We start from the raw sequence: 27088 nt of genomic DNA, 5'->3' as shown, positions 1-27088 counted from the left end.
ATGGTCATAGGTAATGGCTTTGAGTTTTATGTATTTCTAAGTACTACATGGAATTCAAAGGCTTCCTTTTCGGACTTTTTCTTGTGTATTTTCAAGCTTGTGAGTTGCACATTTGCTTCTTGGTTGGCATATTTTCAGAGAAAATCTTTCCTTTACCACATCAATTACTTGCATTTTTAGACTTTTAGACGCTCGTAACTTAACCTCTTCGTCTCGAGCGATTGACAAGAAATTTGGAAGCTCCCTATTTAACAAAACAGCAATAAATATGATAACCTTGTCCTAACCTAATTGCATCTTATGAAAAGGAGAAGGAAAAAAGTAGAAGAGAAAGAAAAAAAGAAACAAATGAGAGGGAGTAAAACAGTATGATACGTTGATAAGAATGTCGATACAAAGTGGATTTCTCTTTTCACACCCGTGCTACCTGTTCTCTTACAGTCTTATAAGAAAGATGCATCATATGTGGGAAAAAAGTCACTATCAGCGTGTACAAAATACCAAGAGGAAAAAAAATTATTGGGTCAATACAGTCAAACCTCGTTAGTGAGTCACCCAGGTAACGTAACACTCTGCATATCGGGTCACTTTTTGGAAATCCGAATTGTCTTTTATGAGGTTCTAATGTTATTAAACTCCCGATAATGGGTCACCCCATTCCGCTTAAGGAGTCAATTCTTGTAAAAACTATTGACTATAGTGACTATTGAATTTATTACGCGATATTTTGTTCATTTCAAATCATTAAAAAAATGTCTGTTCATTTTAGGTTGCTCAAAATGGAATCAAGCGATGACGTAAAAGTATGATCACATAATTTTATCAAGATCTAGTTAAGGATTTTCATTTGTTTATCAAGGTGGGTCAACGCTGCTCATATTTTGGCTTGTTCTCACAGGATTTGCTGAACTCCACACAAAATTTGGATGAGATGACAAGTCAATAGACGAGCAATTTGTGCCAGTTTGTGGCTCATGTTGATCTGCCTATTGTTATTTCAGTGAAACCACTCCCACCTGTATAAAACGAAACATCAAGAGATAAATTATTTTCCCATTCCAGGCAGGTTTCGGTTTTATAAAAGGTGCACACAAAAATGTATGCAGTCATTTATTTCTATCATTTCGTGAAACTTAAATTTTGAGAATATCACCCTAATTACTATAAACCAACGAGGAAAATTAAACAGTGGCACGCATTTTATTATCTTGAATTTTTTTTCACGTTTGATATTTCAAATTACATTTGAAATTTCATATTTAAAATGTGCTAATAGTTAGACTTCAATATACCAAGAGAATGAACACTTACTTTTCAAAAATGAAAATTTTTAATACAGTCCGTGCCATTTAATGTAATCACATCAAGACTCTGGGTATCTGATAACAATAATATAATGATAACTATATCCAAAAAATTTCTCTCTGCAAGTACAGTGATCATACATTTTGTTTGGTCAAATAGGATGTATGGTAGAACGTGACAACTCTGTTTTCCTTTCGTACATAATTGTTGCAAAATCTTCAATCATTCAATTTTTTTCAACGTGATAATCACGTTGTTATTTAAAAATAATTTATTTTACACAATGCCATGTCAAGCTATTTAACCCTTATATATTGGCCATTTTTTTCTAGTACAGTAAACCTCCATTTTTCGGACACCGGCGGGACAAAAAAATTTGTCCATAAAAGAGAGGTAATCGTTAATCAGAGGTTTGAAATGGTGATACATACTTTTATTATATAAAGGAAAATTATTATTTGGCTGCAAAAGATGGTTGACCCCATCTGAGGAGTGTCCGTTAATTTTGCTGTAATGGCATACTAAAATATTTTTGGAATTGAAATTGATTTAAGAAAATAAATGCATTTAGATAAAATTAATTTTAAAAGGTTAACTTTTTTCAATTATTTTAGACAGATTAATCTTTTACAGTTTCTGAATTTTTTGACTGACAGTTGCTCTAATGAGAGGCAGTAAAATACCTTACCATGGGCATTTAAAAATTGCTGAATTGGGTGGGGAGTATACTTCTCCACGACCTTATGAAGCAAAGGTCTTCAACCTTTTTTTGCAGTCGCAAGCACTGCCTATGCCCATCATCAAAAGAAGAGCACCTTTACAGCAAGTTTGAGATACATTAAATTGGCATGATTTTAATCCTTGAATGTAATTTGTACAGACTGTTTAATTGAGACATTGATCAAGTGCTTGCAATCATGAAATTGACGCTAGCATCACAAACACCCTGGGTGCTTGTGAAGGTACACCCAGGTACTCCCTGTAACACAGAGCAGCACTTTGTTACTTGCGAGCAACAGGTTGAAGACACCTTTTACAAAAGGTTAACCAGATCATCATCAAGTCATAGGCCCAGCTTTTTATTATATCTTGTCAGTAAATTCCATCAAGAATCGATATATTACATTAGGTAATTAAGGATAAATTAAGTTTGATGGCAGGAGGGGAACCAAGAATTTTTGAATAATTTTGTAATGTTTCATGTAAAAATTTAATTCTCCCCATACTTGAGAAATGTGTATGTCTAGGTACAAAAAAATTCTAAGTTTTAAAAATCAAGAAAAAGTCTACTCGAGTCACTGGAATTTCTTAAATTTGCTTCTGATTGTTTTTTTTTCCTCCTGTGAGTGCTAGTGATATGATCCTTTTTGTCATAAATACATCTATAAAAATTGGGTGCCACAACCAGTTACAAATTCCCAAAAAAAAAAAGGAAAAAGCGATCACACTTTACTTACTGTTCAGTTTTCCTTGTTCTTACATAATTTACATATATATTTTTTTCTATATGCTTAAGTTTTGAATATTCTTAATTTTGTCAAAAGTGTGCAGAAGAGGAATGTCTACCTTTGAAGACCCTAGAAGATACCCTAAGCTGGCGTCCACATGACGTTAGCCACGTTACTGTGCCACTACAGGAGAAATCATGGATTAGTAGAGAGCCTAAGACTCTAATATGCCATGATATGAAAGGTGGATATCTAGATGACAGGTATGATTATAAACTGCTTTATAACTAACTGTCAATATTTTAAATTCAATGTTTACTGTATTTTACTACTGCAGATTAGACATGGGTAACACAGCATTTTGCTAGTGAACCGTTGATCCTAAAGCCATACCTCCAATTAGAAAAGTATCCATATAACCTGTAGTAACTCAGATGTCATCCATGATTCAAAGGATTCTATAGTTATTGAAATTAAAAAAACTAGCTTTTTATGCCAAAAACCTAATTAGAAAGTTGTTGCTCCTGTCTCTCTTGATGCCAACTAAAGAAATTCCATGTTTCTATCTGTAGTATTTGCTGAGAAATTTGGAAAAAAGGAGGGACTTTGGGAAAAAACAGCATTATATGTGGGTAAACCGTTTTACCGTTATGTCTCTAGGATCAATAGTTTGCTAATAAAATGTCATATTATGTGCTGTTACCTATGCACCTTGTTAATAATAATTTTTTATAAAATCCCTTCAATTATAATTTCATCATTTTATGTATGACGTAGAAAAAATAATAGAAAAATCAGCATTTTTTCCCTACAAAAATGGAACCGAAAATCCTCTTCCATTCTTCTTTCAGACTTCACTATTGTTGAATACAATTTTTCGCTTATGCAAATTATACATTGCTACAGACTAAGACAGACCTTTATCATAATATAGGTCTTGCTACTTTGAGGCTTTTTCCTCAAAGTAGCAACATTTGCATCTGCGGATAATATGCAGGAAACCATGTTCCTTAATCTTGCATCATGTTCCATAATCACGCTAAATTTGACCCCAAAACTTTTTCTTGTTTGTTCAGTTTGTTAATTAAAATGTGTGCACAGAATCAAAATAAAATATTTTACAGATTATCCTTTCTCTTGATATTTATTTTTCTTTCAGATTCGTGAACGGCACAAAAGAACCGTGTAACTTTTCGTTCCTACACTGGAGGCATGTAGACATTTTTGTGTATTTTAGCCATTGGTTGGTAACAATACCTCCTTGTTCATGGATCAATGCAGCACACATCAATGGAACATTAGTGCTTGGTAAAGGATTTTTTTTTTTAATTATCTTATTTATCTTGCCCTTATCTTATTTTTTGTCCACCTTGGATTCTAAAAGAAGATTAAATTTCCCTTCATAATGGAAATCTTGTGATCTTGATCCTTTGTTGGTAGTTCCTATATTATCTTTCTAACTATAATTTCTGGCACTGCCAGGGCTTTCTTTATATACTGGGAGCATTGAAGAATGGCAAACCATTGTAAAGGAATGAACATGTTTTAAACACATTGTTTGGAAACTGCGGCAACCAAAGTTAACCATTTTCAAAGTCATTCTTGAGGCCCAAGAACTATTGTCGTCTAAAAGTTTCTGCCCCATTTTGGACATTCGCCCAGATTCGAAGAACTTTTAAAGTGGTCTATCGTTCAAGTCAAGTCTCGTTTGGTATACGGTAAAACCCCCTCTTAACAGACAACCATCAGATGCAGTCACCCCTTTTTTATGGCCAAATAATAATTTCCCCTTGTATAATAAAAGTATGCAATTCAAACCCCTGATTAACGGACACCTCTCTTTTATGGACAGATATTTTTGTTCCACCAGTGACCGTGACAGAGAGGTTTTACTGTATGTGCAAAATTTGGTGGCGACCAGTCTAAAATTGTAGATTTGTATGAAGAACATATACGGAGGTTTTTAAAAGCTGGCTGATGGGAAAATATATATTTAGGAAAGAGGAGAAAATTCAACTGCCCTTGCGGGGGAGTCAAAGCCATGTCCTTTCACTTTCTGGGTGAATGTCCTAGACCAGTGGTGCGCAAACCGTGGTGCCAATGAACTTTGGGGGTCATGAGAGATTCTCCAAAATAAAAATTTCCAAATAAGAAATTCATTGTTATTTAAAAATATGTCAAAACTAAAGAATGCCTTTGTTCAGCTGAACTAATTACCGTCAGTACACATGATCTCCAAGGAAGGATTCAGATATTCGTTGCCTTTGTGGTCTAGTGGTCTAGGGCATTCACCCAGAAAATGAAAGGACATGGGTTCGATTCCCCGCAAGGGCAGTTGAATTTTCTCCTCTTTCCTAAATATATATCTTTGCATCAGCCAGCTGTTAAAAACCTTTGTATGGGTTAGCAGAGAATGTCATCATCCTCGGATAGACTACATATACACGCAGAGACAAAAAAGCAATTTTATATATAGTAAAACCTCGATAAGTCATCTAATTTTCTACTGTCCCATCTTATTAAACCCTCATTTACTCATTGCTAATTTCAGTTAACTTGTCACTATTGAAAAGTTTGAAAGAGAGGAACAGATGATTTCTATGGCTCCCTTTAAAGAAAGAGCTTGATAACAGCATATTGCCATGTGTTCAAAAACGACCATAAAAGTCTTATGTATCGAAAAGGAAAAGCTTGAGTGACGAAAGTGACACAGAGGAAGTTCATTTGCCAACTGGAGAAACAAAAGTCCTAACGCATTAGGACTGTTCAAGTTGGACCTGCTTTCTGTATGGGCAAGAGAGGTATTTTCCAAGAACCTCAGCTTTTTTTTGAGGGGGGGGGGGGGGGCAGCTTCAAATTTCAGCAAAATATATTCATTGACTAAACAGACATTTTATCTCAATTGGAGGAGCCCTTCTAATGTTTGCTCTGCCCTGCCCATTGCTCCTTCAAGTGAATATCAGTCCCTGAATTCAGTATTACCTTATATACCAACTACTGCTGAAGAATTTTAGGCACTAATATTAAATATGTTGTAAAATTAATGTGCTGGAGAGAAATTTAACTATTCTAACAGTTGCTCTGATCTGTCTACATTTGAAAAAAAAATCAGTATAAATTGCAAGTGTACCTGCCATTAAACCACAGTAAGTTAAATACCATAAAACTTAAGAAAAGTTTAAAAATTCATTTTTTTTTTAATTGTAACATAAATTAGTCACTTAAGCCGTCACAATTTCTCAAAGACTTGAGTGATGACTTATTAGGGTTTTACTGTATGTAGATTCATTTTATTATCAGACTTTTTTACTCCTAAGGTGTCTATAAAGGAGAAAGGACTCATCGCCCATCTATGAGCAAAAAACAAGTTTGTCGCTCCAAGTGATGTCTTGCAAATCATTGAAAAAAAAGCAGAACAGTGATTGTGTATAATACTGGCGTCACACTTTTGCTCAAAGATGGCATATTGGTCAGCCTGGTATTTCAAGAAGCTCTAGTTACTCCCAGAAAGAAAGAAAATTAAAAATCTGCCACAGATCTAAATGATACAAATGTTGGGGAGGGGGTTATCATGTGACATGTCACCACTAAATTTATCTACAGATTCCTGTTTTATATGTATTCTCGCGAAATCTAATTTGATCACCATTTCTTTCACCCCATTTTAAAAATGTGACAAAGGATCCCACACTCTGCAATTTTCAGTAGCCAAAGAACAAGTTTTAAATTCCAGTCACACAAGATTGAACTGAGATCTCAGTTCCTCTTTTGTGATGTGTAAAAGGAGTTACAAATGTACAATTTGAAGCCATTTCTTCCATGTAACTAAATGCTCTTGATTAATATTATGTTTCCTTTGTGTGCTTGTATTTTATTCTTTTATTTATTCGCAAAAACTTTGTTTTAACCCCACCCTCAACTACCACCAGTATGAAAAATACAGCAATGAGAAATTACCATAATCAAGTGTCTGAAATTTTTTGTTTTGTTTCCTTGCCCAGGTACATTCATAACTGAATGGGATCAAGGCGCAATAGTATGCAATACATTTTTAAGCAGTAAAAACTCTGTCATTGAGCTGTGTGATCAACTTGTAGAAATAGCACTTCATCATGGTTTCGATGGATGGCTGATCAATATTGAAAACAAAATAAAGGTTTGTTACAGAATCTATTCAAGAATTCCTCTCTTCTCATTACACGATTTTTTTTAGGTCATGATGATCCGCAAATTCAATTCATATCTATTACATGTTTCCTTTAAAATGATTGAAGATTCAATTTTTTTTTCTAGGCTGATCAAATGAAGCATTTAGAAGAATTTGTAGGCATTCTGACTTCCAAAATGCATTGCGCTTGTGGACACTCTCAAGTCATTTGGTACGACAGTGTCACTGAAACTGGAGATCTCAAATGGCAAAATTGTCTTAATGAAAAAAATAGGTACTGAATGTTGTTTAAAATTTGTGTTAAATGCTTGTGTTAAATATGTTACAAATTTATGAGGTTCATAACAGTTTTTGTTTTTTTTTAAATCTTATTCTATAGAAACTTCTTTGACATTTGTGATGGGATTTTTCTGAATTACAATTGGAAAGCGGAAGATTTGAAAAAATCTGCGATGCTTGCTGGCAGTCGACTACAAGATGTGTATGTGGGAGTTGATTGTTTTGGTCGGGGATGTCTCGGTGGAGGGGGCTATTGTACAAATATTGTAAGATTCGTTTTTTTGCTTTTCCCTTTAGTCTTTCAATCACTTTACCTTCTTTGACTTTGTGAGAATACATTTGCATTTGGTCATGTCAGAAACTACAGTCAGACTTTTGTATAACATCACTTTTGGGGATTGGATAGGAATGACTTAATAATGAGTAGGCACAATTCGCTTATCTCAAGCATCGTTCAGACTAATCAGGGAAATATCTCATAGGAGTGCATGAGCAGTTTGTTAGGCAAAACATTTCAGCGGAAGAGTTAATCAGGCACATCCTATCAATTGAGAGCTGTATTTCCTGAGCCAAATGGGCAGATCAACGTCAACAGTCACATTTTCAGACTATGCTTATGGTCACAACTAGATGCAAAAATGTACTTAATCAGACTGGGTGAGCAAAATGTTTCTTTCTCCACTATTGTTTAACAAGCAGTCAAACAAAAGCAAAAGTTTGATTCGGGCCCCCCCCCCCCCCACACACACACACACACACACAGTCTGGCAGCCAGACTCCAGATCTATTAGACTGCTCCTTGTTAGAATGGTCTGTGGAAATTGTAAAAAAGCAACAAATTTAACTTAGAAACATACCTACATTCACCTTGAATTGTGGAAGACCAATTCCATCATTTTTCGAGAAACAGTTCCATAAAAATTTTGTGCTATTTGTGAAAAAAATTGTTAAAGGATAAATAACGCTACTTTTCACCCATCCAGTGATTCATTTTTCTCATAAGGGATATGGTATTCCCTTGGGCATCAGCCGACATGCTGTGAAAATCAGAGAATACCAGATTTTTTTATGTTCAGTCTGGTCTATTCTTGGCATGCCGGGAAAAGTGAAGTTCAATGAGAATCATATAATACATTCGGAAGATCGATATTAATTCCTACTAAACACTCAAAAATACAAAAATTGAAATGAAATAATATTTTTCACTGTAGCAAACATGTTTTGTCTAGGAATTTGGCAACGGTAATGAAAATTCAACATTTAATTATCACCAGTCTAATAACATAATACAGGCATTGTAGTCATACATTTGTATTCATTCATACATGGTTTTCTTTGCATGTTCATAGAGTGACAAAATATGTTGTTGCTTTTTGTATTACAATATCATTTTTTGCAGTGTGATTCTTTAATTTTTTTGCTCTGCTTACTCAAATCCTTAACACATGATCTAAGAATACAGAAACACTTAGCTCTCTACTATAAGTTGCCAAATGTGTGTAGCATCATCTTAGCTAATGGACTATCATATCTGTTGACTAAGGGTCTCTGTATCTGAGGTGTCTCCAGACTTATACCCTCCATTTAATCAAGGTTTCATCATCATTATTTAACGTATTGAGTTTCTTTCCTTTCTTTCAAACCGAACACAACTTTGGTCTATCACCATGTGCTATTTACTTCCAAATGAATTGTGTTGGAAGTGTGAGTGTGTGTGTACCTAACAGTCTGAGTGCATACATAGTGTTGTGTACTTCTGATTTTTCAGTGCTGCCCTCTATATCTCAGAAGTGAAGTGAGTGAATAAGTATACTGTTGTGGTGAAACTTTTCAACGGGAGAGATCAGCTCAGATACACATCTTAAAGTTCGAAACCGTAGAAAACCATCTTCAGCCCGAACATATTGACTATTTATGTATCTGTAAAAGTAGTCACTTGTTATGTTATCAATGTTAGGCCAGAATTACACAATGAAAGTTTGATAAAATATCTTTTACTAAACTTGAAGAAAAACAATAATCTTATCTGTTACATTCGGGTCAATACAACCTATAAGGTTATTAGTTGTATTTTTCAATTTTTGTAAAACGAACTTTTCTAAAACGTTTATAGTGTAAGGCCGGCCTTAAGCATGTGCTTGGTTTTCTTTTTCTTCCTCTACTCAGGCCTTGGAAGCAGCACGAAAGGAAAAATTGTCGGTAGCAATTTTTGCTCCAGGTTGGGTTTATGAAACTTTGGCTGTTGAAGACTTTCCTCAAAACCAACATAAGTGAGTTTTGTAAGTTGTTATGTGCTACTTGTATTCATGAAATGTTAATTGCTCCCATTGTTTAATTTTTGACTGATTTTTGTAATCTGTGGTCACTTTTATAATTAATTTCATTAATGTTTTCTTTAATTTTCAAAGGTTTTGGGAGATGTTAGCTGAATTTTTACCTGTACGACCAGTGACGACTTTGCCATTCATCACATCATTTTGTCCTGGTTTTGGTGAGAAAATGTACAGGGCTGGAGTAGTAAGTTCATTATGCGCATTCTTTTTTGGGTACAATCTGAACCCCTCTGGGGGGGGGGGTGAACAGGATGGGTAAAGAAGCTGCCCAAATCCCTTAAAAGCTGAGATTGTGGTGGTTTTTTTTTTTGCTCTAAAAACCCCTGTTAAAAGAAAAATGACCCCCACCTGAGAAGGAATCCTGCATGCACTACTGGTACATAGTACAGTCAACACTCAATTTAATGATCCATTTTGCTTCATAAAAAACAGACATCATATCGGGAGGTCGTTTTATTGAAAGTTTGAACAAAAAAAAAACTTAAGAGAATGTTCAGAAAATTATATTTTTTCATTTTGTTATAATGTAAGCGATCAGATGGAAATGTATCAGGTTTTTTTATAGCATAATATTAATTATGAAATTAATAATTACTAAGTGTAATTTAAGGTTCAAGAGTATTAAAATTCATATATTTCAGAGCCATGTTGAATAAATGTAAACAAAAAGTGCTGATTTTCAGAATGAAAATATAAGTCTGTTGACTAAATACTATTTCCATAGCTAGAGAAAAGTGATTTATCATAACTAATCGCTTCCATGGATATGTCTTCAAATCGACATTCATAATTATGAATGCCAATTAGAAGACATGCCCTTATTTTGTGGTCAGAACCTTTAACATCATTTCTTCTTGATCCAGATTCCAAGAAACCCAGACCTCAAGAAATGTTTAGATTAATCATGCGACAAACAGTTTGTACAGGTAGTTATTTACCATCTCACTGTGTCTCTCAGCATTTCAAAGAAATTGTACCAAATTCTTCAATATCAGAGGTCAAGATTAAACACTTTTTGCTCATTTCTTTGCAAAGAAAAACACAGTGGATAACAGCTGAGTTCAGATGTTGTATTAGATTGAACTATCTTTGCAGGGCGTTGGGTTAAAAATAACATGGGGTGAATGAATATAGTGAAAATTTTGACACAGCCCCGAAATTGGCATTTTCTGTTGATATTTTAATTTTTGATAAAATACTAACAAATATTTTTAATTTTTGATGATCAGGGAGAAGGGCATTGACTCCCTCCCCTCCCTCCAATTGCTTTTAAAATATACCTCCATCCTATTATGCATACATTCATCCATCTTAACCCAGAAACTTTTCTCCAACTCCCAACCCCATCTCGTCTGTAAACATCACAAAATTTGTTAATTGCGACAGTACACAATTTTTCGAGGAAAATATGTTGTAAAAACTTTGTATGCTATGTTTTTTTTTTTTAGTTTTTTTTTTTTGACACAAAATAAAGTGTTCTAGACTCTGCCATGAAGCTAGGCTAGAAGACATCTCGGCAACGGGATAAGTCCAGTGGCAAATTTCTGGTGTTCATTCATTCAGCCTCTTTTTCCCTGTGTACACCTCAAAGAATGCTATGCATGAGGGACTCTTGAACAAAATTCATGTTTGCCTACGAATCAAACTAATGATAAACAGGTCCTGTAAATAAGGTTGAGCAGCAGCAATACATTGTAATCAGCCAGAACTATGGAGCAGGACTGGAATGAATATTCTGCATTATCCAGTCAATCCCTAAAATTATAACATTGGTATGATTGTCTGTATGACACACACATTGCAGTGTTTATATTTTGATTCAACATTTTTTGCTGAATGTTTACATTTCTTACAGGTAATAGGAAATGAACCATGGTACAATCTTGGATTGCAACAGCCTCAACCTAGTTATTTTCAAAATTTGGCTCAGGGAGGTTGTTTGAAACCTTATTTGCATACTGCTTTTGATGGTGGTGGATCCTTGCTGTTGGAAGCACCCGTGAATTGTGATAGTTCCAAAGTGATACTTGGGTTGGAACATTTTCCCTTCCTTTTTTAGTATTAAAAAAAGTTCATTACACATTGAATTTTATTTCATTGCTTAATATGGTCAAGTCCCTTCTCCTATGACAAACTTCTAGGAATTGAAAATTTTGTTTTCTTTATATGATCTATTAAGAAAACAACAACCTATGGGATAGTATGAAAATTTTTCTCATTATATCTGGTGGTTGGCTAATGATAGGGTTTGACTAATTTATTTCACAATTACTGTGTATTATATAATTCATCAGTATTCAATCATTTAGTCTCGCCCTCTTGGATGAAATTTTATCTACATTTCAAAATACAATACAGTAGACACTCACTTTGCCATGAAGCTGGGCTGGAAGAGATCTCGGCAACGGGATAAGTCTAGTAGCAAAGTTCTGGCGTTCATTCAATAGACTCTCACTAATGTGGCATGGCTATGCTGCATTACTGGAAGCCAGTTGAGAATTGGAAAAAAACCTTTAAATAATATAAACTTCTGTGCATAGACGCACACAAGTTACAATTTCTACGTGGGCAAGTGGGGCATTTGTCAGAGGCCCCAAAATTAAACAACATATATTCGTTACCTAATGAAAGATCATTGGTCTTAGTCACAAAGGGTCCCTTAATTTCTGCTTTGCCTCATATTGAAGTCAGGCTTTAGACAAATAATTACGTGTTTTAGTCTTTGACATACAAAGGAAGCCAGCCTGAAAATACCAGATTACTGGACTGGAGGGATTATAGAGAGTCTACTGTATTTACCTGTGTTAATTTTACTCAGTCGCAGTAATTTCTCTTGAAAAGTGCCTTTTGCAACATTTCAATGCAATGTTTTAAAATCAAAAATACTCAATCCGCCAATGAACTAATTTTTCCAGGATTCTTACCTTTAACGTAGCATTGAAGGAAACTGTGGCGATTTCATATGCCTACAAACCTGTGTCATCTGATAATGCAGACCTCGATCTTAGGCTTGGAATGTCGCGTTTTGGTGTGAAATCTAGTGTGACTTTGGGTTTCCAGACTGAGATGAACCACGATAGGGGAACTCTACACCCAGATGAAGAAAAAGTTCATTTAAGAAGTGGTTGGAAAAAAAGGTTAGTTCTCTGAGAAAAAGTTGTTTTTTTTAATCGTTTTTTTTTTTTTTTTTTTTCCTAGTTATGGTGATATATTTGCTACTTTGTTTGCCCAATGTTGTTTTAGTGATATAGTCAGCCTCAAAAGCTTAAGTACAAAAGAAATATGACAAATATTAAGAGAAATTATCAGTAAATAAAGATTTAATTTTTTTGCTAATTAATACCTTAATAAAATTTCTAAAATTCTCATAAAAAATTAAAAGTATTAATTTGATCATGATTTTTTTATACAAAACAAAAAATTTCTTTTACTCTGACTTGTCTCAAAGTTTAAGCATGACACAAAAAAATCCTGGTTTGCGTGAAAACGTGTTTTCATTGACACATAATCAGTTTTTGAAGAATTTCTGGCTGCATGGAATACTATGTATCCTTCTATAGTGATTCAGATTTCTTTTAAAGTAGTGGTTCTCAAACTTTTTTTCTTCTGCATCTCCCTTGACCTTGTCATTGTTTATTCATGGCTCCCAAAAATAGTCTAGAGAAGAATTTCAAAGCACTGAATGAACATGCATCAATACACCAATTCGTTGCCTCTGACAGAGGTTGGCGACGCCCCCCTAGGAGTCACAACACACACTTTGAGAGCCACTGTTTTAAAGAATTTTATTGCTTTCTATTCTTGTCTCACAGGTAAGAATGTCCTAAAGATTCTCTATCAGGTTCCGAGTCTGCTGAATGCTGGCCAATATGAAACAGATATTTCTGTCAGAGATCCACTGCTTTTTGCATGTTAAAGCATGCATGGAAATATTGCCATGCTGAAACTGACAGGATAAAAAAAATTTGTCTGTGTGAAAGAAATGACTATTAAAAAGAGGAGAGTTCTTATTGAGACCTTCAAAATATAGTTATTATTCAGCCGCAAAAGAGGTGATCATTAAGGGGGGTTTTCACTGTATCTAAAATAAAAGATATACAGCAGAATATCCTGTTATACCGAACTTAAAGAGAATGGAGAAATCATTTTGTTATAAAGGAATTCCAGGTTTTTGCACTGTTCCTATGTAAACTTATCCGGGGGATTAGAAAAGTGTTTGTTGAAAAACAAGGTTTTTTTTCGCTATAACGGTATTCTTTAAAACAGAATTCGACTGTATGTTTGAAGTAGCTATATATGCTGTATGTATGAATCTTTGCAAGATTGATTATAGGAATGTTTTTAATGCTTTCCAGGACTTACATTTTGGATATCAACAACTTTAGGCATTACATCATAGAAAAGATTGATGCAGTTTTATCTGACTGTTCTGAAAATAAGGTTGGCATCTTATTGGGTCACTTGCAGGTAGGGAACACTTACAAGTTTATTTATTTATCTTTATCATTTCAGTTTATTCTAATCATAAATTATTTTATAATGAAATTTTAATAACAGAGGAGAAGGTCCAAATACATTTTTACATTTTCATTTTCCACCTGGCAGTTGAGTGATTAGGGAACTAGTCTCTCACTGTGTGGGTCTGGGTTCGAATCCCTGTTTGGGCATGGATGTCTACTAACACTAACAAATTCCCTGGACGCAACATGTTGATCCCTTGGGAATGCATGAAAATTCCGCTATTATATATATATATATATATATATATATATATATATAATATTATTATTATTTATTAGATCTTAATTTCATACATACTATACATCACTTCCCAAGAGGAAATTAATTGTCAATACTTGGAGGGGGGGGGGATTAAAATTATAATAGCTTAAAATTACTGTTACATACATTTGATGACAGTGAAAAAAAATCAAACCACAAAATTATCACAATAAAAATTCGAAGAACAAAAACTGTATAAAAAAATCATGAAATCAACAATCGAAAATATTTATGATATATCTATTATTTTGAAAAGAAGTATATATATACGTGGTGGTTGGCTATCAGAGTGCTACCTTAAATTAGATATTTAAAATGCAGGTTATAGTGGGTAATGCAGTTATGATAATATGCCAAAATAAATTCTGATATCAATTATTGTGGAAATGTATTCCTTGAGTTTTCTTTTGAAATGGGATAGATTTGTGATGACTCACATTTTGTGTGGTATTGAATCGAAAAACCTACGTGCTTGGAAAATAAAATGTTTATGTAAATTATCTTTGTGTGCACAAGTGGCATATTGTAAATAAAATTTGATCTACATAGATTTACCGAGATGAGCATGGGCAAGTGGTATTGTTTTTTATATAAAGTGATTGCAGTTTTGAATAAATATAATTGACGAACTGTGTTAAATTGTCAGCATTTCAGAAAAGAATTTGAGATGAGGTGTTATAGTCGTTATATATTAATCAAATTCTTTTTATTTTTTTTCGTAGTTTACTTATAGGACAAATGTTGTTATTGTAATCACCACTGTAAATGCAAAGGCCACTTAAAATATGTGATTGAAACCATGAAGAATGCAAATTTTTAATGAATACTACTCTGCTAACATGATTTTTGAGATGATAAAACTTGGACTTGAAAATCATGTTTTGCTTGTGATTTCCATTTTAAATTATTATCGATGTACAAACCAAGATATTTAAGGCTTTTTACATTCTCGAGACAACAGCATGAGCATGTGATAAGATCACATTTGTTCGTGTGGAATTTCAATTGAATAGTCAGGATAATCGTCTTGTAGGGAAAATTTCCTGCATTTACTTTTTTCAATATTAATGTCCCTATCATTCCTTATGAACCAGTTCCAAATTTTTAAAAGTTTGTCATCAATTTTTTCTATCAATACCTCTATTGGATCATTACTGGCATACATAACCACTGTATTATAGTGCCGGACTCGTGATGCGAGGATCCGGGTTCGAACCCCACAGTGGTGGTCGGCTGAAGTTGGTTTTCTGTGGTTCCCAACTTCAAGGCGCAAATGCGAGCCGATCTCCCAGTTAAAAAGTCTCGCCACAGAGAGCAACAGTCCTACAACGATAAATCGTTCAATCATAACACTTCACTCATAGTTAGAAAAACTGGGGGCAGATGACAGCACTACACATAACAAGCATTACACAGAAACAAACTTTACGTCAGGTTGCACTACACGTACACGCACATTCCCGCATATACCGATTCGTTGGGGGTTCGTTGGGGGGTTTCGCGGGGGGGGGGGGGGGGGGGGTGCATGTGTGGTGTAGCAGTAGTAGGTAGGGCCTCCAAAAAATGGCTCGGGGATCCAGGATGTTCTTAAAGTCAGCCACCTCGTTGGGCAATTTGCCTGTTGTGGCGTTGTATTTGTATATTCATTGTATAATCCATCAGCAAAACAAATAATTTTACAAAAAATATTAATATTGTAAAAGTCATTTATGAATATTTGAAACAAAAGAGGAGGGCCCTAATACAGACCCCTGGGGGACTCCTTTTTTAATTAAGAGAACTGTAATTATTTAAACATTTGGCTCTTTGAATCCTATGCTTCATCAAATCATGTGTGCACTTCTGATGCCTATTAATACATTTTCGAAAGAAGAATGTCATGGTTTATGTATCAAATACCTTCCTCATATCTAAAAATATGGCTATTACTTTGTGCAATTTGTCAACATTTTCATGGATAAATTGAGTAAAAGTTAATGTTGTTTCAGTATTTTTTTCGGTAAAAGCCATGTTGATTTTCGGAGAAGAATTTTGTTTTGTTAAGGAAGTGGGATATTTGTTTTCTTATGATAATCTCAAACACCTTGGAAAATGTAGGAAAATACAGATATGGCTCTATATACATATGTTACTGCCAAAACCAGAATTGAATCCTGAATATATGTCTTTTGTCATCAGACTTTGGCCAGGGATCACCGGCTCCATTGTGAAGTGGCTAATTTCGGGCTTTGGCATATATATATACTCAGGCATATATAGTTATTGAAGTAATTCACATCTCCTGATTTATAAACTGGAGTTGCATTTGCAGTTTGGAATGTCAGGAAAAACAGTGTACTTGATGCAATCATTAAAAAGATAAGTCATATAAGAAACCACCTTATTTGGAAGAAATTTCAAAATATGTTTCTCAATATGGATTATGTGTTTCATTTTGAGCTCTAGCCAGCTATGTGTACCTTCTTTCAAAGATATTGTTACATTAATTCAACCAAAAACGTATAAGAATGAAGATAAGGACAAACCTTCTTAAAATAGGTGTATTTGCTCAATGTATTTTATAACAATTTTAATTAAGAAAGTTGTGGAAATCAATCTTTCAAATAGGAAATATGGGCCACCCATAATATATTTGTAAAAATAATCAAAAAAAAAAAATCAGCCAGTAGCACAACCAGTATTCAGTGTAATCTATTTCTTCTCTCTAAAAGCTTTTTCCAGCTTGCGAATGGGTGATACTTCCATGCCCTCATCATCAAGTGGCAGAGCTTTCTACTTGCTCATTCAAGAGCTACCCCATATTTAGACCATAGCCAATATTTGGACCTTCTACTCTGACTGTTATTTTATATATACTCGGCTGTGAGCATTTTTTGTTTCCTTTTTTACTATTACAGATTGCAACTGCAAAATTGAAGCCAAAATTTTGGTGCAGCACTTTTTATATAGAAAACAAAGATACTCTATCTACTATTCCAGTGCAATGTAGTCTCCAATGGCGCAACTTTGCCTGTATTCACTCTTGGGACTTGTTTTACAGATTCATGAAATCGGAGGAAGTTTATGTCGGCACAACCTCACAACCATTTTTCAACACAACTGTAGAACTTCCTAAACCATCGGATGATGATGATGATTGGAACTTGTGTTTTTATCTTCGAGATAGTATGGAAAACTTGCGTTCAAAACTGACCTGCTGTATTGATGTAAAACATCATATTTCGTTTGATTCTCAAATACTAAGCATATAAATTGATGATACTTCGGTTTTATGTTGTCTCCTAAGGAGAAATCAACTCGCCAGTTGTTTTGAATACAAACATGTTACAAATATGTTGAAAAATCATTTCATAAAACGGAACATTTAATGTGATGTAAATTTTATTTTTAATGGAGAAGTGTGTTTGATGCTGAAAAACTAAAATCGTCTTGTTTTGGGTGAATAACATTTTTATTAAATAATTTATAAATTATTGAGAACTGACTGCAAATTTGTGAATAAAAATTATGTTTAAAAATTTCAGTAACACAACTTTTTTTCAATTCTTCCAATACTTTGTAATTATAACAATTAATGCATAAATTCTTATTTATTTATTCATTTGTAATATGCAGAAGCATGATTCAGTTTCAAATCTGTTGAAGCTCTGGCCTATTCTAAAGCTTATTTGGCATTCCCAGATAAGGATTTACATGTGAGCATGACACCTAATTGTGACTATTATTAAAATTTTGCATGCACCTTGTTAACATTCTTCTGAGGAATTTCCAACGATGCATACCGGAACAGTGTGTTCTCAGTGTTTATCTGTGTTCCTAACTTATTTCAGAGTTATGTATTAATTGTGACCGAATACAGTTTATCCCACTCACAATGCTCTTCCATAGAATGTTTACCCACTTAGTGTGACATTTTTATGATCTCTTGTTTTTACTTATGCTCATCTCAAAAGAGGGAGAGAGATCTTCTGTTGGAAGTCTTTTCTCTCTTACAATGTTTTCTCATCATGGTTTTTGCAAACATTATAAGCGGGGAATCCACTGTAATTATTTTCAGAGAAAATATATCTGTCTTTAAATAAGGTATGCATAAAAGTTTAATGCATGAGGAAAATTGGCAGAATCAGGTTACATATATTCCTTCTGAAGACATGCTAAAAATGTTCAATGGTCGGAAAGTTTTTTAATATAAATTTTACAACTATTCAAATTAATTCAATACTACAAACATAACAGCTTATGATGAATTGATGATGTCACAGTTTTAACATGTTTTCCATGCAAAGTCAATATTTACCCTGAATTTCCTGAGATAGTTTTAATAAATGTTTTTTCTGGAAAGAAATCTTTAATATAAGCAGAGCCACTGTTGTGTTTGTAGTATTGAATTAATTTGAATAGTTGTAAAATTTATATTAAGACACTTTCTGACCATTGAACATTTTTAGCATGTCTTCAGAAGGAACATACGTAACCTGATTCTGCCAATTTTCCTCATGCATTAAACTTTTATGCATGCCTTATTTAAGGACAGATATATTTTCTCTCAAAATAATCACAGTGGATTCCCCGCTTATAACGTTTGCATAAACCATCATGAGAAAACATTGTAAGAGAGAAAAGACTTCCAATAGAAGATCTCTCTCCCTCTTTTGAGATGAGCATAAGTAAAAACAGGGGGGTCATAAAAATGTCACACTAAGTGAGTAAACATTCTATGGAAGGGCATTATGAGTGGGATAAACTGTATTCTTAACAGCATCATGGGCCTCTAAATAAAGCAATAGACAAGTCTGATGCAATTGCTATGCAAGGTTATCATTGGGCTTCCCCTCAAGCACCAATGGCTTCCTGGATATGCCCATACAAACTAATAGTTCTGCATTTATAAAAAAATATCTCACATATTTCAGCAATTGTTTGAAACTCACTTGAAATATTAATAGCATGTGCATTATATGCCATATTTTAATGTGTGTAAGGGAACCCGCTTAAAATTTGGAAATAAATTCTCATCAAAGATATTTTTTAAGATGTGAATAAAAAATATCTATTAAAATACTGTATTTTTAATAAGTAAACTTACACACAGTGGGGAGAAAATATTACTTTGCCAGTGACATTAGGGTTTTATGGCCTAGCTCACATGGTGGAGACGTAGAAGGCTTCGCTATGAATCTTATTATTTTTACCGCTATAAATTTAGTACAGATCAAACCTGAATAAGGGTCTTGAAGCTTGTCCTCAGGATGTGTTGCTCTAGAAGAGCCTATGCTATAAACTCATTTTGATTGAAGAAAAATTTAACCCTTAAAGCTGCACAACAGAAATCACTTAACACCCTTCGAAATTCCATGTATTTTTCAATAAAGTAGGCTTTCTTTGATTTTCAGCAGGTAGCTTAGGGGAAGGGGGTATACCACTACTACTTACTACTTGACCGTACATATACCTTGTACACATTCCTCTGCAGAATTTCAGTAAAGTGGTACATGACGGAAGGGGTGTGTGCAGGGCATAGGCTGATAGACTTGAAAGTCTGGGGGGGGGGGGGGACATGGTGATGTCGTTTCATATATACACATATACATTAGATCAGACCACTCCACCGAGGGCAGGGCTGCAACTGGACTCTGTCAGCAGAGGCAGGCGCACACATTTTGGTGACCCCTTGTAATGTAGAATTTGCCTCTAGTTCAACGCACGGGACACCAGACCCGCTTGCTACCCCCCCCCCCCCTCCAGTTGCACCTCTTGTTGTGTGTGTTGTGTGATCGTATATGTGGGCCCTAATATATTTATAATGTCAGAGCTTGTGCTTGTTTCGTGTTCTTGCTGGTGCTGCCATATGTCCTTCATATGTTGAAGCAAATGTTACAAATGCTTGAATTTTCATATTTGCGATATTGAACTTTATGGAAGTCGGCTGGAAAAATTCCATTCGCCAGGTTTCCATGCCGATGAAAAAATTGGAATTGGCATCAAATATTTTGTATGTATGATAATTAAGGTCGAAGGACAGCGCAAAATTATTGGAAATTATTCCAGCGTGTCAGCTTAGCATGTAAAGGAGACCCACAGTCCCCTAGACACGAGTAAAAAAGTACACTATTGTGGACTGATTTTGTTGGAGAAAAATTGCTTCGCACCTATGAAATTTTGCTGACGCCTAAATTTTTTTTTTCGGTTTGTCAATCCCTGATGTAAGCATCGGGCTGAAGGTCAGCCTGCTCTGCAGAAAGAATTTCTTAACGGGGAAACCGGCTCGCATTCACACTCTAAGGGGTATAGGGGGAAATGTTCCAATGTTTCATAGAGAAATCAACATAAATTTATTTCAATTAAATTTAGCAAAACATCTGGGCTTGTCAATACTAAAATAAGAAGCTAAGGAGGCGTGATATCTCGTCAATGCCGCTTAAAGGGTTAAATTTGTGTCTTGGATTTTTTTTTTTTTTCATATTTTCTGGAGCGTCTATAAATGTATCTGTGATATACACCAATCTCGATTGGTTTTATTTCGTAAAAGTTTACATTAAATTTTTCATAAAGTTGTATAAAAGTGTTTGTACACATAAAAATTGTTATTCTCTCTAGATATTTGATGGATAAAGTAGAACTAACGACTGGTTTTACGCCTGACTTAAGCAAAGCCGGATGAAATCTGCCTTATCTATTTGCTGACGATAATATTCCTGAAAGATCAGATAAATTTCTTATAAATGCTTCCTGATCGGCATGTAATTTACTTTCAATGGGAACAGCTCTTTATCTGCTTTCAATTACGTTCTTATTAAGCCACTTACTTTATGTTGTTTTTTTTTTCGGTTCTTGGTGATGAAATGTTATATTTGTCGCCGACACAGCGGCGGAGTTTTATCTTTTATCAAGATGGAGCCATTCTTCTCTTCTTTTTTTTTCTATATCATGTTATCGGAACATTTTTATTTATTTTTTTGTGTGCGAATATTTGATCACGAGCCATATTACGCTCACTGCACCGTAGGTTAAAAAGTTTCACCGCAAATTATAAAAAATCGATTGGGCTAAAATTTTATCATAAAAATACCGTATATCTAACAGAGCCGTCCTGACGCATAGGCCCACCCGGGCATGGCCCGGAGGCTTCATGAAGATGAGATCTGGTTAAAATTTTCGAAAGTAAACATGTCTCGCCAGGGAGGAGACATAATGTGGATATCGCAGACATATAAAGATTATTATGTTATATCTATGGTGGGTACAGGGATACCGTGTGGGGGGGGGGGGGGGGGGCCTCCCGATTCAGTAAAAAAAGTTGTATTGGCGCAGGCGGAACGATGGAGCTGAACCAGCTATCTCTGGCTTAAGCCCTGTCAGCCCCACCCTTATGAGAGCCATGCTCGGGGGGTCTCATGATCTGTTACTATGATTTTCAAAAGTAAGGTAATCCTTAAGGGAATACTAAAAGAAGTAAAACCAAATTGGTGGGGGAGTGTTGGAGGCCCCCCCCCCCCCACCAGGCCGTGCGTCAAGACGGCTCTGGTTAGATATACGGTATTTCATAATGAAATTTTAACCTAATAGGTTTTTAATTTGCGGTGGAACTTTTAACGTACGGTGCAATGAGGCTCGTGATCAAATACTTGCACACGAATTTTTAAAATTTTTTTTCCGGATAACGATAGGGGAAAAAATAGAATACCGCTCCAACCAGGTGGAGGCCCCCCCCCCCCCTCCAAGAACATCACTCTGCCCAAAAACCCCCGATGCTGTTAAGACTGTTCTTATAGCTACATATTCAGTCGAACTCCCGCTCTAGAGAACCCGGCTTAATACGAATCTCGAGATATAATGGAAGACATAGTGTAGGGTAGCGATTCTCAATCTTTGGAAGCCCGCGACCCGGTTGATTTATTTTTGTGAGTGGAAAGCCCGGTTATACACACACGACTAATGGAAAATAAATGAGGAAGAATGATACACTCACGGCCCGATTTGACTGATGGCGGGGCCCGGTGGTTGACAAACACTGCTATAGGGTGTTCTTTTTTTTAGATCACATAAAACGAAACCTTTTCGGTATATATTATTATATATGGCAAGGTTTGATTATGAAATTAATTTAAAGGTACAACGTGTGCAAAAAACCCCGCAAACTATTTAGGAGAAAACGCAATTTTTTGATTGAGTATTTGATTCCGTGTCGTTCAAAATGACCAATTCATTGAATAAAAAATTCTAACCTCAAAATATTTTTTTCAAGAAGCCCTTAGTAAAATATTTGGCGGTTATTTCTGCCCGCCGTCGATTTGGCTTCGAATCGGACTGGAGCATCTCGCCAAATTGATAACGAGCTCGTGTGATCTCAGCTATCCCTTTGAAGAATTTTTTTTCCATGAGAGTCATCAAAACAAGATCTTTCTTGACGAGGGAAGGAAGGTTAATGAGACATTGCCTTCCCACGTGGTGAAAATTTGTGTTTTCTACTTCAATCATCAAAGACAAACATGCCTCATATGGATACTTTCATGGTAAATATTTTGAAAATTTTATATAAATTTATTGCTATACTTTTTTCCGCCTTTGATTTGAATTTTGCTATTAATGGGATTCATTGCGATATTCATGAAGTAATAATAATAGTTGATTAGTTTAATTGAAATTTATGTATGTGTATGTATACATATAATAATCTATCAGTGTGCAAAAGAGACATTGCTAAAGATTACGCAAAAAATAATAGTAGTACTGTTGTAGTGGTTCCCAAACTGTGGGTCGTGACTCTCAAACCCCTCCCCCCTCCATCCCATGTTGCCACACTAATGAACTAGCGGGGCTGTGAGGGAATTTTCGAAACAAAAACTTCGTGATAAGAAATTTATTTTCATCTTTCATAAACGCAAATAGAAATACAGTCAGCCCCACTTAAACGAATATCAATGGTACCACCACACAATATTTTTTGTGTGGTGTACAATATTTTTACAGCCATTTTGCAACGTTAATATAGTTTGTTTATTGAAAACTGATGAGATGAATAAAGCTTCTCGAACGAATCAGACATTAAAATAAAATGAAAATTATATTGAATTACAACGATCACAATACCTGAAATTTTTACTTTTCATTGCGGAAGTTTGCGCTCTCTATGGGCGGAACAAAGAACGAAAATAAAATATTTAAATTCTGTAGACAGCTTAGTTACTTCGAGGCCCATTCTCAAGCCTAAGTTTTCCCAATTCTTAACTTGGCAACAATTTGCGATTAATTCCAAATGTTTTATCCAATAAAAATATCAAATATAGTGGTTGATGTGTATTAACAGCTGCCATGTGAATTATGATATTCGAATAAGCGGGAGAACTTTAACATTGTCTCTATAGTATAAATTTTGGTTCCAGTGATTTTATCCGTTCAACCTGGTTATCCGCGGGACCAACTGTACATAAAACCAATATAATGCCTTAAATGCCGCTACAAACTGCTCTGACGTGACATGGGACCACATCAAGACAGAGTAGTATGTTGCGGCCTTAACTCTTGACTAAGGAACTTATTTTTATTTTTGGAACTTATTTATGTATTTTTAGTAAATAAATCATATGAAGTGATAAATATTTAATAATAGTAGAGTAAATTATGTGCATTAGATATAAATAATTACGCAACATCTCATAGAATCATAAAATTCTACTTCTACAATAATTGATGCATGATTAGAATACGCTTATACACTTATATTGTTATACACTTATTGAAAACAATAAAGAACAAATCAAGAAAATTATCTTTTAGCAAATGGCTGTCAGTGACTGCAGTAGCTTTAATTTTGAATGAAGTTTATTATAGCCCCGTTTTTACACGGGAAATGGAAAAAGCGGGTTTTAAACCCGCTTCAAGAATTTTGACAAACTCCTACTCCCCCATTTCTTTTCGTACTAGGGGAAGAAGCCTTCAAGAGGGTGCTAGAGACCCGATTCTACCGCAATATTGCACATATCAACGGAGCTTATGGCAGGGAGAAGGGGTTCACCGATAAAATTCTTGCGAATATCATGTAAACAAGGCCATGGGGAGGGGGGGGGGACTTGCGCGTCTGCCCCCCCCCCCTCCCAGAAATGTGAGAAAATGACCGAAAAAAAGGGAAAAGATAGCCAAATCTATTCTATCTTTTTGGTCCTTCCCCCCGAACGAAATTTCTGGCTACGGACCTGCATGTAAAGATGGGGCATCGACCGATAAAAGTCTCATTAATAAACGCTTCAAACGTTTTGAAATCGCTGCTGTAGAGAATATAAATATTATTTCCAAGGATTCTTTATGAATATTTTCCTGTGACAATCACTGCTTTAGAGCATTCTTCAAATCAGTGTTTTCCAACCTCGTTCGCGGACCGGTGCCGGTCCACCAAAAATCTCGTCCCATTTCTGCCGGTCCTCACATTATTTCTTCTGTTTATAAATGTTTTGCCAGGTTCACAAATTATTTCTCTTACCTTCTTTATTTATTGCTGGACCGCCAACTACTTGTATTTCTCTTATTTATTTTTTGCCTGTTCGCAAATTATGTCTTTTATGTGCTTATTAACGCTTATTCTGTTTCAAGAGCTCCGTATACTATTGTTTACAGGATTTCGCAACGACAAAAAAGGTTGAAAAACGCTGCTCTAAACCATGGATTTAATATCGCTCTGAGTATTACCTTCCCTAAAAATCCGCGGTATCCAATGCTTCATGTAAAATTTCTATATTGGAAAAATATTTATACTCCATATGTTTGGGTTTCATGAACAGCCTTTTAACCGTTAAGAGCTCCGCGCGTACTGAATGAAGCATTAGAAAGCTCTGTATCATTCTAATCTGTATCATTAATTTTTAAGTTCTTCAATTTCAGTTTCACTCTGGAAATTTTCTTAAAAATTGCCACTTGAATTCCATGAATCCTCATCCTTCAGTAATTAGAACATCAACCCATAATTTAAAATAAATAGATTTCTCGCTGGTTTTAGCTTCAGTCAAGGAATAAATTCCAGTTTTAAAAGTTTGTCTTATCGACTCGCATATCAGCACAGGCGGATTTACGGTTTTGCCGCCCTTCTACCACTCCAAGTTTCTTGACCCACTCATTCCTCAAATTTGTCATCCTGACCTATAGCTCACTTAGCTCCCGCTCCTGTAAATACGCTTCTGTCTCTAAGTCACTCTTTCGGTCACTCACATGATTGCACAATTTCTTGATCACTCACATGCTCATAGACCTCGTGTTTTCTCTAGGTCAGTCTCTTGGTCATTCACATGCCTTCTCACTGTTTTGATCACTCCCATGCTCACACTCTCTAGATCACTTATGCTCACACTCTCTAGATCACTTATGCTCACACTCTCTAGATCACTTATGCTCACTCTCTAAATCACTCACTGACCTGGTCCTTCGCTCTCTAAATCATTCTTTGGTTACTCACTGACCTGGTCCTTCGCTCTCTAAATCATTCTTTGGTTACTCACTGACCTGGTCCTTCGCTCTCTAAATCATTCTTTGGTTACTCACTGACCTGGTGCTTCGCTCTCTAAATCATTCTTTGGTTACTCACTGGCCTGGTCCTTCGCTCTCTAAATCACTCTTTGATCATTCACATTCTTGCACCCCGCTCTTGGTAACTCTTTTATATTCACCTACCTGTCCCCCCCCCTCTAGGTCACTCGCGTAGCTGCACACCGTTATGATCACTCACATGCGTGCAAACGCTTTAGGTCACTCTTTTGGCTACTCGCTGATCTGGTTGATCTCTTGCTTTCTAGGTCACACTTTTGCTCGGTCTATCTCACGGTCGCTCGTTTGACTCAGCCCCTCGCTCTCTGAGCAAGGGTGCATTTATGGTACAATTGTGCACCCATGGGCTACACAAATTTTGCTGCGTTTCTCCAAATCTATTAATCTTCCTGACCACTCATTCCTCGAATTTTCCGCATTTCTGTACTTGATATAGCTCGCTAAGCAAACTTCCTCCCCACACCGTAAATTAAATATGTCTTTGCATATGAGGGAAGCTGACAGGGTTTTATCCCGGGGTGGGGAAGGCAAATAAATTGTTTAATGTTTTGTGCTATTAATTCACAATATCCTGAGAGCCTTGCTATCTGTGAGCTCAGCAAAGCGACGTTCCACGAATTGTAGGAACAAGCGACTCCAGCAGTGGCTTTTTTTTTTTAAGATTCAACTAAAGTCTTTGTAAATGAAATCTTTGGATTGGAAGAAAATGTTTGTTTTGTCAGAATGGATGTAATGAGGACGTTTCCCTTTTTACTTTCAAAAGCAACTTCTCGGAAAATTCGTATGTCTGCGGTTGGTTTTCTTTTTTTGGACACATTATTAATCATTAGATCTTAAAAGCATGCACGCAATCTAAGAACCAAAAAGGATCATCGCCTCAAGAGGCGTGAAGATTCAATATTTACACGAAGGATGGTCCGGAGAAAAGAAAATTCTTTTCTTTCTTGTCGGTGAAATTCTCATCCATCTTGAACTTTTTTTTTTCCCCCTTAGTCTGGTATCTTGGTCTCTTTCTTGTGTATCTTTCTCTTTTTTTCATCATTTTGTCGCCCACTTGAAATTTGAAGACCGAGATCCCCTTTATGATGAAAGAAGTGAGGGGAGGGGGAAACTTATGTCGTCACCTACAACGAAAGTTCCCTTTTTTTTATCTATTGATATGTAGGCATATATGTGAGCATTAAAATCCTATGCGACCTATATAATGAAAATATTGAATTCATAGAGAAAAGTCGATTATG

General features: G+C 35.4%; 2 protein-coding genes across 2 annotated transcripts in view; both read left to right on the top strand.

Moving 5' to 3' along the window:
* The first annotated feature begins 482 nt into the window (after positions 1 to 482).
* Positions 483 to 17695, top strand: ENGase (cytosolic endo-beta-N-acetylglucosaminidase). Its single transcript, XM_089233886.1, has 13 exons — positions 483 to 559; positions 770 to 803; positions 2850 to 3016; positions 3913 to 4061; positions 6755 to 6909; positions 7047 to 7195; positions 7301 to 7466; positions 9367 to 9470; positions 9609 to 9717; positions 11389 to 11564; positions 12449 to 12670; positions 13889 to 14000; positions 17213 to 17695. The coding sequence occupies exons 2-13, from the start codon at positions 780 to 782 to the stop codon at positions 17564 to 17566; spliced, it is 1887 nt and encodes a 628-aa protein (XP_089090012.1). The 5' UTR covers positions 483 to 559; positions 770 to 779; the 3' UTR covers positions 17567 to 17695.
* A 4982-nt stretch (positions 17696 to 22677) lies between these two features.
* LOC149090291 (neuronal-specific septin-3-like) overlaps positions 22678 to 27088 on the top strand; it is a 53983-nt gene continuing 49572 nt past the window's right edge. The window contains exon 1 of the mRNA XM_089233866.1: positions 22678 to 22828. Coding sequence (XP_089089992.1) covers positions 22805 to 22828 — 24 coding nt within the window. The 5' untranslated portion in view covers positions 22678 to 22804. The remainder of the gene's footprint in view (positions 22829 to 27088) is intronic.

This window comes from Pholcus phalangioides, unplaced genomic scaffold (genome assembly GCF_987345545.1).
Source record: "Pholcus phalangioides strain wild (caught in Gottingen) unplaced genomic scaffold, Ppha-v1.0 ptg000001l_1, whole genome shotgun sequence".
Classification (NCBI taxonomy): Eukaryota; Metazoa; Arthropoda; class Arachnida; order Araneae; family Pholcidae; genus Pholcus; species Pholcus phalangioides.
Note: the sequence above shows the minus strand (reverse complement) of the source record. Positions and strands in the feature narration are given on the sequence as shown.